This window comes from Nothoprocta perdicaria, unplaced genomic scaffold (genome assembly GCF_003342845.1).
Source record: "Nothoprocta perdicaria isolate Ctin4 unplaced genomic scaffold, notPer1 scaffold_44, whole genome shotgun sequence".
NCBI lineage: Eukaryota > Metazoa > Chordata > Aves > Tinamiformes > Tinamidae > Nothoprocta > Nothoprocta perdicaria.
This window is the reverse complement of record NW_020455688.1, coordinates 3,942,723-3,952,689: the sequence shown is the minus strand read 5'-3', so window position 1 is coordinate 3,952,689 and position 9,967 is coordinate 3,942,723. Positions and strand designations below refer to the sequence as shown.

Below are 9,967 nucleotides of genomic sequence, written 5' to 3'. Positions count from 1 at the left end.
CCCCCTGCTCAAGCAGGGCCAAAGTTTCAAGTTTTCCACGTATGAAATTACAGAGACAGCCAAAAGATGGTTTCTCCCATGTGGAACATCAGCTATGTGAAATACAAAATGCTAAGCAACAATTACAGCGTCCTTGAGGATACTGTAGCTATCGATACCTACCAAAATCCAGAGGATACAGCATTCATGAGGATCAGAATGACCAAAGACAATAAAGAGCTGTTGACCAAAGCCAACCAGCTCTGAGACTGGCAGCATGACACAGGTATCTTCTGTACCTAGAAGTGACTCTCCATCTTTGACATCTCTTCTGCTTTCAAAGACTCTAACATCTAAAGGACAACGCTGTTAGCATCACATTTGCCAAGAGACAGTCACCACCTCCCTTGGGAGAGATGCTTCTCTTCCATCTTACACCTAGGCGCAGTGGAGCTAGCAGAGTGTGTTCACCCCAGCCTGTATCCATCTTCTGGAACAGCAAGAGCTCTGTGTAGGGTTATGGGGCTGGCTGCCCCATGGGGTGGTGTTACTGCCTCAGGCASAGCAGCCAAGACCTCAATTTTATCCAACCAACACGACCAGGGGTGTCCCCTGCTCCCAGAGCAAGTGTGCGCAGCTGAGCAGAGATGACCATCTTGCAGTCCAGTAAGGTAAGTGACAAGTGAGCAGACACAAGGCTCCAGTCTCCTTGGAAAGGGTCCGTACTTTTCTATTATTAGCACAAAACGCTCCATCACTGTCCACAAGGGAAGTTCTCTCTTGATCCAAACTACAGGAACTAGAAGCAAATTTTCAGAAAGATCTTGGAGCCCCTAGTGGAGAAGCATCACAAGAAGGTCCTTCTCATCAACCTCTTCTAGGCGCCAGACTCAAGATGAGCGGTACCCTTCCATGGAGGAAATCATGCTCTGCCAAGTCCAGTAAAGATGGACTCACTCTAGAAGTTCAATGCTAAAGTCACCCAACAGTAGCATGTCCACCCAGGCCATTAGTAGGACACTAGGATAGCCACCTAGAAAGAGTCAGAGAGCAGGAGGTGCATGTTATCAGTGGGATAACACTCCCTTCCTTCCCTGGAGGGAATTCTATCCTTATTCTACGTTGCTCGTGTTCCCAGGAGACCCTCATGTGGTTCCTGTCAGTAGCAGGGCCCAAGTGCGCACTAAAGCAAGGTGAGGAGAGCTGACACGCACACCACAGACACCTCTATCAGCCAAGTCATGAATGTGGTGGCACCACGATCTTCCAGATGCTCTGCAGCACTCTGTGCTTCRGTCCTGGCCAGACACCCCCTAAGCCCAGCAGAACTGGCCAAATGCTCCCCTGGACCAGCAGGCCTGGCAAAGGGGCTCTGCAGTGGAACTCCAAAGGGCATCTACAGGCTCTGAGTGTCAGAGATGGCAATTTCCAGGAACAAGAAATGATGCTTGTACAAGTTGGGTCCTGACAGCCCAGCAAGGATTGCTCAGTCTTCCTGATAAGGCGAGACAGCAGCGTTGGAGGTGAAGGCTGCAGCACCAGCAGACTGCTCTTTTTCATAATAGACACAGTGCCTTCTCTAGATCTTCCCCTCCACCAGTTCACAACTGGTGAAAAAAAAAGAAAATTGCTTTCCTCCTACAGTCTCTCTTGCCTTAGGACTAACAGGTTTGCTTCTGCATCTATTGTACCAGTACAGACACATCTTTCAATAAGGGGTGAAATGAGGATGAAGAAGCAGAGAGGAAGGCATCTGAGAAAGTATAAATGGGATGTGAGGCACTGTAAGGAGCTGGGTATTAATAAGAGCACCTGGAAACAAAACCGAGGCAGTTCCATATTATTGCATGCTCTGAGAAGAGGTGAAATCCRGCTTCCTGCACCCTGGTGCCTGGGCAGCAAGCCAGAGCAAACGAACCGGGGGAGATGGCCATGGATATCRGCATCCCCCAACAACGCTGCTGCTGTCCAAGGTGCATCTTCAAGACACAATCYTGCCTTTTCGCCTCCTTGTAGAAGTTCTGCTACAAGGAAATAAGTTCAGTGCAAACCGAAAGGCCTCTAAAATCGTGACAACGGCTTCCTCCATCTCCTCGTCTGAGAGCAGAGTTCTTCTGTGCAGTCGTGGCGGCCTTGGCCGTTGTGCTACTCGCAGGAAATGGTTAAAGAGGCGAGAGGGGAAAGCTGCAGCTGTAACGATAACGACTGGGTGAGGGACAGAGCAGCAACATTCGGGGAATGAGGTCGGTGGCCCCATAGGACGTGCCAGGAGAAGGGGGCAGGAAAGCCCGTGAGAGCTGGAGAGCGGAGGAACATTATGCAGCACCGCGCGGGAAGATGGAGTTTGCCCTATGGACTAAAGCAGAAGGAAGAGAGAACAGTATTGACAAATTCCCTCTCCTCCAAAGCTCTGCTGCACAGGTCACTACTAGGAAACCGGCAGCAGGAGCCTGTGCGAGGTGGGAGCAAGAACCAGCACCAAGAGCAGCCTTCGCCCGCCGCCCGCGCCCGGCAGCCGAGCGGGAGCCCGAGGGGCAAAGGCGGCGGTGGCAACAGCAAGGGCCAACCTAACTATGAAAGACCTTTCTGCGTTTCACCTGTTATATTTTTTTTTAAATCCTCCCACTGTTCTGTTTAGGTAAACCCTAGGCAGGGGTAACAGTTTAGGCTCTGAAAWGCCAAAGGAGGGCGATTAAAAACAGGGCGTTCAGACCTGGTCAAAACTAAAATGGAAGAGTTTTCTGTTAGAAAATATTGCTATCATTGATTTATTAATCAATGGATAAAATAATAGACTATCATACATTGTGTCCAAATTTTCCAGAAGATCTTATTTCATGTTGATTTTATCAAGAAGTTCAGCTGATTGATTTTTACACTGAACTTGTGTTATAATGAACCAGTCAAAATCATTATTGAAAGCAATCCTTTAAATCTGAAATATTTCATTTGATTCCGTTTCAAAACTTCTCAAACAAACGTTTATTTGGAAACTGCATTTCCAGTTGCACTAATAAAATTAAGCTACTTAAAGTGGCTGAAAGTTTGTGGTCTGGCAATAAAGCGCAGTTTTGGCAACCAACATTTGTTTTCTGCACCCAGGATTTCTCTCCCAAATATGCTTTAATTTAAATGGAATATATAATATCTACAGGGGTATGGATTTCAATGAGCACAGGCAGCCTCAGGCACATGCAGGGCACCACTGGAAGACACAGCTCACGGCACACGGTCGCCTTCAGCCATAGAGAGCTTTATTCCAAGCCTGGTCGCACTCCCGGTTACAAAGCACGTGGCAAAACAACACCTAATACGCAAGACCGGCCGTATTCCCACTTGCCTCTAYTTCCATCCGGGATTTCCCAAACCGTGGGATGGAGAACAAGCCTTTCCCCTTTTGACGGTGACCAATACACCCAAGGGCAGCGATCACAGGTCTCAGCCCCCCGCCCAGCCCATTTCGCACTCGTGTTTCCTTCTCCCCGTGCCGCCACTGTCAGTGCACGACTCCAGCACAGCGCTCACTGCTGAGGTATTCGTGGTTAAATTCACCCTCCACTGAAGCCACAGTTTCCCTCTCCCTGTTTTAACGCTACTGAAAACCCTAGATTCAATGTTCACGAGTTTTGAAAGTATCTCCATTCTAGAATAAAGAGTGGTTTTGTGAGAGTGACAGGCTGTAAAAAGCACTAGCCTTATCTTTTATCCCCCACAATATTCCTGCTGCAWTTTTTTTTTCTCAAAATATATTTTGTGCAAAATTAAGTTCTGTGTAGACCTGTACCACCTTTTGGAAAAAAACTGCGTATAAAATGGTCAATTGCTAAAAACAATCCCAACATCAGACAACACAGAGGAAGAAGAAAGATCAGATGCAGCTGAGGTTTTCACATGAGAAACTAAATATAGTATGTTCTTAAAGCTCCAGGAATACATTCTTTCAAAAACTAGAATGCACTTTGGTCATTATTAAACATTAGTACAGAGGCAAATAAAATACAAAATGTTTGTGTTACTTTATATATAAAAATATTCTTATACCACATAAGTTTAAGATACATTACATCATTTGCTCGTCTTTGATTTTTTTTAAAGATCTGAAGCAATACCCAGCCTTGTGAAACCCAATTAGTTTTTGCATTTTTCCATACAAAGCCACTGATTTTTGGAGTTCCTGCATTAATTTAGAAATACAAAACGCAAGAATAACTGAGCCGGGTGATGTTAACCCTCCTCATACAACTTACAAACGCAAACTTAGCTCCAGCTTAACTCCGTGGGCGTGAACGCCTGCTCTGTCACACTGAACAAAGCAGGAGCCCATCCAGGACCGTGTCCATGTGGCAGAGAGAAGAGAGGGAGAGAGGGGAGCGCGAGGCTGGGATCCCCATGGAGGAGGGAAGAGGGTGTTTGGGGGGCAGAGCTGCAGGCCTCGCTGCTGCTCCTGCCACCAGGAGGACTTGGGGCTTGACTCGATCTGTTCTTAAACTTCCACGTGGTACCAAGGGCCTATACTATAGTGCACTACAGGAGAGCATCCATCCGCCTGCTGCTTCTCCAGCAAGTTACCACTTGTTTAAATACTCAACTTCAAGATATAAAATATACTGCTCCATAGTTCACCATAATATATTCCACTTAATATACATTATGTATGTATATATATAAAGTTTCTCATTAAAAGTAACAATAAAAAGTGCACATATTGAGCATGCACAGTCAGAGCTGTGCAGAACAGCCCAGTATTTCAAATAAATACAATATTTAATTTTATCAAAATATCATACAGCATGGTAACCATTTACAATTATTGCTCTAATAAAAGTGTTATCAAAGAGCACTTGTTGATCTGTTATATAATACTTATTAATACTCCAGGATATTTAAACTGCAGCCTACATCAGTTTAGATCCTGGAATTCCTCAAAATATTAAAAATTCCCCACTTAGTTCTAATAGCAATATAAAATATTTCTGCTACCTGTCATACTGTATTGTCAGTACTTTATTTTAGTATATGTTTCACTTTCTATTGCAACCAAACATCGAATGATGCTATGTTGTCCTCAGAAATGAATGGTGCAAATGAAATGTTCTAGGCAAGTTATATACTTATTTCAAAATAAAATGATTTCCCTATAGCATTACTATAACTAAAAAAAATGGAAGATATAAATGTTCAGCATTGGCTTCAGCTTCAACAACAGATGTAATAATTTAGTGTACTCAATTATGGGGATATTCTCAGACAGGAGGGTTTTGACCCTTTCTAAATCTGACCCTTTCCAAACTAAACAAACGTATTGGAAAATAAAATACAAGTATCAACTAAAATGAACATAAAACAGCAAAAAGATGAAATAAATACAAAGATTGCACAAGTCGGATGTAAACACTTCAATTTCCCACACAATATCCTCGAAGAGGTTGTAGCTTCTGAAATACAGATTCAGTGGCTGCTTTGAGGCAGTTGTGTCAGTCCATGAGCTTTTCTGTAACACTGTTATCTCATCTTCCTTATAGATGGTCATGATTTGATCTTCCAGAGCTGAAAAAGTTAAAGCAGGAAATCAGCATTACTTCCCAYCTCAGCTTTCTATTCCCCAAACCTGCAATGCCACTTCAGGTATTCTCACTGCAGCCATGCATGGTCAGTGACACACAACCTGACTTCTACATTCCCTGTTTTTTAACAGGAAAAGGAATCAGGCAGATGTAGGGAAACACAATAGCCAGTGGTTAAGTGCTCTACGGTACACGCTTGTGGAAGCCTAGGTTTCTCATAACTTCCTTCTTGAAATAGTTTCCAGAATTTATTTACAGTTCAGATAGGTCTAGCACCTAGAACCTGTAACAGGAATGTCCTGAAATACCCACAGACTGACACTGGTTAAGGCTGGTCATGGTAGTAAGGTTAAAAAGGTCTTCATATTTTTGTATAAAAGTGCCTCTGTATTTCTGAGTTCTTCATAATTATTTGCATAAATATAGCAAGAAAGGCACAAAAATGCAAAAAAAAAATCAAAGACGCTTGGACAAATGCATCACTATTCTTCTGATATACTTCACATTTCAAAACTGCTTTCAAGCAGCCTGTCCTCCAGTTAACATGTGAAAGATTCATCTGGTTACTAAATGTGATTCAACCAAAGTAACATCCTGAAGAGCACAGTGAAAGAGAGCACACTTAGGCAGCAGTTACCTTTAGATTAAATCCAAGCAAGTCACTGATGACACCAGAAACAGCAGACAGGATGACAACTTGGGTGATATTGTAGAGCAGAGGGTTCATTGTCAGCCCGTATAACCTGAAGGGGCTGTCCAGTTCCTAGAGATGGGAAGCATCGACACCACCAGGAATCAGAAGTTGTACACATATTTATTTTTATCTGTTTCTTCTTCCACAGAATTCTCAAAAGGGCCTTTCTCCAATGACCACTTAACCTTTTCCTTAAAAAAGATCTGCTATTTCCTTAAAAAATATCATGCCCTTGTCAGTTTGACTACTGCATACCTTTTTTTAACATACTGCAATTTGCATTTGTTCTAATTAATAGATAGCACTGGAGTATATCTGATAGCAATGGAGTTTACCAGCAACATTCATATTAGCTAACTGACCACAGTAACAGTAATTATTGGTGTTACAGGAGGTAATAAATTGCTTCAACCCACGCTGGAGTTCACTGCGCTGCATTTTCTACACATAAAAGAAGTCCGTCCTCTGAGTTCATAGGCTAAGACTGACAAATTGCCATAAACCAGACAAGATTACTAAGCTGCACTGCAGAAGAGCTCTCATTAAATGTGGGTACAGAAAGCTTCTAAAACAATGTTCTGCCTTTCATGATTGTTATATTTTGTATCATATTTTTGTTCACGTATACACTGAACTATAAGATATTGTTTAGGAAGTCTTTAAGTCTCASCAGAGGAAAATACTCTCCTCTAAAACCAGTGTGGACGAGAACAGCCACCACGTTCACTCRCTGCCCATTGCTGCTCTCTGAGTAGCACAAAAAAAATTTCCACCGGGACAAAAACCTAACTCATTATTATGAAAAATTAACAAAAATGACCTCCCTATCATAATTCTCTTCCTTTTGCATTATTTTTGAGAGTTACTTTTGRGGCAGATAGTGGAAAAAAGAAAAAAGCACTAACAACATATGTGACAGTATTTACATGTTGTTAAATGTAAATATCGAAATATTATCCAAAATAAATCTGCAAAACTGAACAAAAAGGGCACTTCACTAATCTTGCAGTTCTTAGTAAATTTTTAGTTTTGCCCTTACTCTGCACATTGTTCAAATGATAACATCAAAGCCCTGAGCTTGTCAGTGCTTTGACAAACACTGTGAAAGAAAGATGATTCTTCACGAGCCTTCTAAAAAAGAAATCAAGAAAACATGTTCTCCCAAAACAAAGAAATTTTCTATCCATGAAATGCTCTTAGTTGGCAAACAGGATAACATTCCCACTAATCAGTGAAAATCCATGTAAATGTGCAAAAAAGTATTTGCCCAACAGTTAGCAGACACAGTTTGACTTGCATAGTTGTCATTACAACACGAGTCACAAATATCTTTAATTCACACAGAAATGGAGCTATGTAACAATCTCTGTCTTCCAAGAGGAGTCTTCTGTGACAGCATGTAAATACAGTACTAAGGACAATCTAATTTAATTTGGAACATTAATCACTAAGAGCTTTTGTGGAAGAATTCAAATACTCCAGCTTAATGCTAAGGAGTGTCTGAGAACAGGCAACAAAGCTGCATCATTTTCTGAGAGTTCATCACCTTGTCCATCTTAAATGATTTCCTCTCACTCCAGGCATGTAGTCCTAAAGATAAAACTTACTGTATTTAATAACTATTTGCAATCCACAATGATGGCAACATARCAGACAAGTGTATCAACAATATGTCACTTTGACAAGAGGAGTAGAGTAGATTTAAACTAAAGCATCCTGTACTGTGACTCATTAAAAATCTGTTCTATTTCTTGGTTATGTACAATATTGTAAAACTACATTAAATCTTACCTTCAATAATTTCGTAGCAAGTTTTAAAACATTGTTCACTAGTGTCAGTTCCTCCTTCTTATTAGGCTTTTTCTCCATTTTCAAGTACAAGTTTATCTGATTTAAATAAGAGTATCACCATTTAGAATTAACAGAAATTCACTTAGAAATATTTAATARTAAGACCAAGTCTTATTACTGTTAGTGTCTATTCAATAGCCACATGACAGAACAGTAATTACACTTTTGCAAATGACGAATTTTCTGCTTTTTCATRCTGAAGAACAAATACTAACTCAATATTGCAGAAAAATGCAGTGTTCTATATATAACATAACAAAATACAATTCATACTATTACAACAACTTTACAACTGCGTTACAACTTTAAACTTTTATGCCACTTATTCACAAACCAGGCAAGAAAAACACAAGTAGATATTTAGGGTCTGTATAACTTCTTCTTTGATTAGGGTCTGAGGTTGGTTGATTCATTTCCACAGGCCCACGAATGAGGACGTTACAGACTTTACATGCCAAGAAGTCACTGAACAGACAGAAATGTATTGAATGAACTTTAAACATCACACATCTTTGCCATCCTAGACTAGGCTGAAGTTGAGTATGTTTTATTATATATTAAAAATAAATTAGGGGAAAAATAGCTTGTCTTGAAAAGCTATAACCTTTGCTTGCTTGCTTGAAAAGCTATAAAGTGAAGGTTAAGATTATAACCTTTAATGAAATTAAAAAAAAAAAAAAAAAACTGTTTAGCAAAACTTTGAAGTCCTTCAGATAGAAACTCTTACAAAAAGAGTGAGGTTACAGAAATAAAATGATCTTGTAAGTGTCCTGCTGTTAACTACTGAAATAAGAGCAATGGACATCTAAGCAAAGTATCTTTAATATTAACAGTTTCCCTGAAAAGGTCACTGCAATTTATACAACAAGACTGAAACCCAAAAGTGTATCTAAAACATTCCAAGGTGTGTTGGGCTTCCAGACACAATGGGATTCCAGACCTTAAATACAACTACTGATTTCAGCAGCATAAATGTCTAAAAACAGTGGGGGGAAAAAAAAAAAAAAAAAAGACTCTGAGCACTCCTGGCAGCTCTGAAAAAGCAATGGCTACAAATCCTAGGAAGATTCACATATCTTTGACAACTATATGACTTCATTCTTAGTTTGTGAAAAAAATGGGAGCCTCCAACATCCAGTATCATGCTGTAAAACACGAGGGGAGTCTGAACATCTATACATAAAACCATCTAGAACTGTTTGGGGGCTGAACTCGGCAAGATGGCAACTTTGATCAGAACATGCTTTGTATCATACACAAAGTAAAAAAAGTTCAGAAGGACTGGAAAAATTACAGACAGATGGTATGCAGTCCAAAAGTGCCTTAATCTAAAAATGTCAGGTCTTTTGGTTTCCCAGCACGACTCCTAATCATTCAATTCAGAGGTTGAACCTATAAGCAGGAAGAAGTTGCTGGAATTGTGTTGATAGAAAGCAAAACTTGCAATTTTATCTTATCCATGGAGCTTTTTTAGTTTTTTTTTTTTTTTTTTTTTTTTTAAAGTCTTATCAATGATCAGTAAGCCCAAATCCACTAATGTCTGATTTTGGGGTCCAGCAGTTCAAAAGGGCTCCATCCCTTGCACACATGACATACAGACACAGTACTTATTTCACTAAAATTCAATTTCTTTCCAGTCTGTTTCCCAAAACTCCTCTCTGCTTTTACTCCASGAATAGAGCACAAAACTTCACTGGGATCATAGAATCATAGAATCATAGAATGCCGAAGGTTGGAAGGGACCTCAGAGGTCATCGAGTCCAACCCCCCTGCTCACACCTAGAGCACGTGGCACAGGGCTGCATCCAAGCGGGTTTTAAAGATCTCCAAAGAAGGAGACTCCACAACCTCTCTGGGCAGCCTGTTCCAGGGCTCTGTC

General features: G+C 40.8%; 1 protein-coding gene across 2 annotated transcripts in view; it reads right to left on the bottom strand.

The window, feature by feature from the left end:
- Window positions 1-3,703: 3,703 nt before the first annotated feature.
- PHTF2 (putative homeodomain transcription factor 2) overlaps window positions 3,704-9,967 on the bottom strand; it is a 47,091-nt gene continuing 40,827 nt past the window's right edge. For both annotated transcript variants that reach the window (XM_026046409.1, XM_026046410.1), the window contains 3 exons: window positions 8,029-8,124; window positions 6,181-6,306; window positions 3,704-5,526 (listed from right to left, as the gene is read on the bottom strand). In XM_026046409.1, coding sequence (XP_025902194.1) covers window positions 5,506-5,526; window positions 6,181-6,306; window positions 8,029-8,124 — 243 coding nt within the window. In that variant the 3' untranslated portion in view covers window positions 3,704-5,505. The remainder of the gene's footprint in view (window positions 5,527-6,180; window positions 6,307-8,028; window positions 8,125-9,967) is intronic.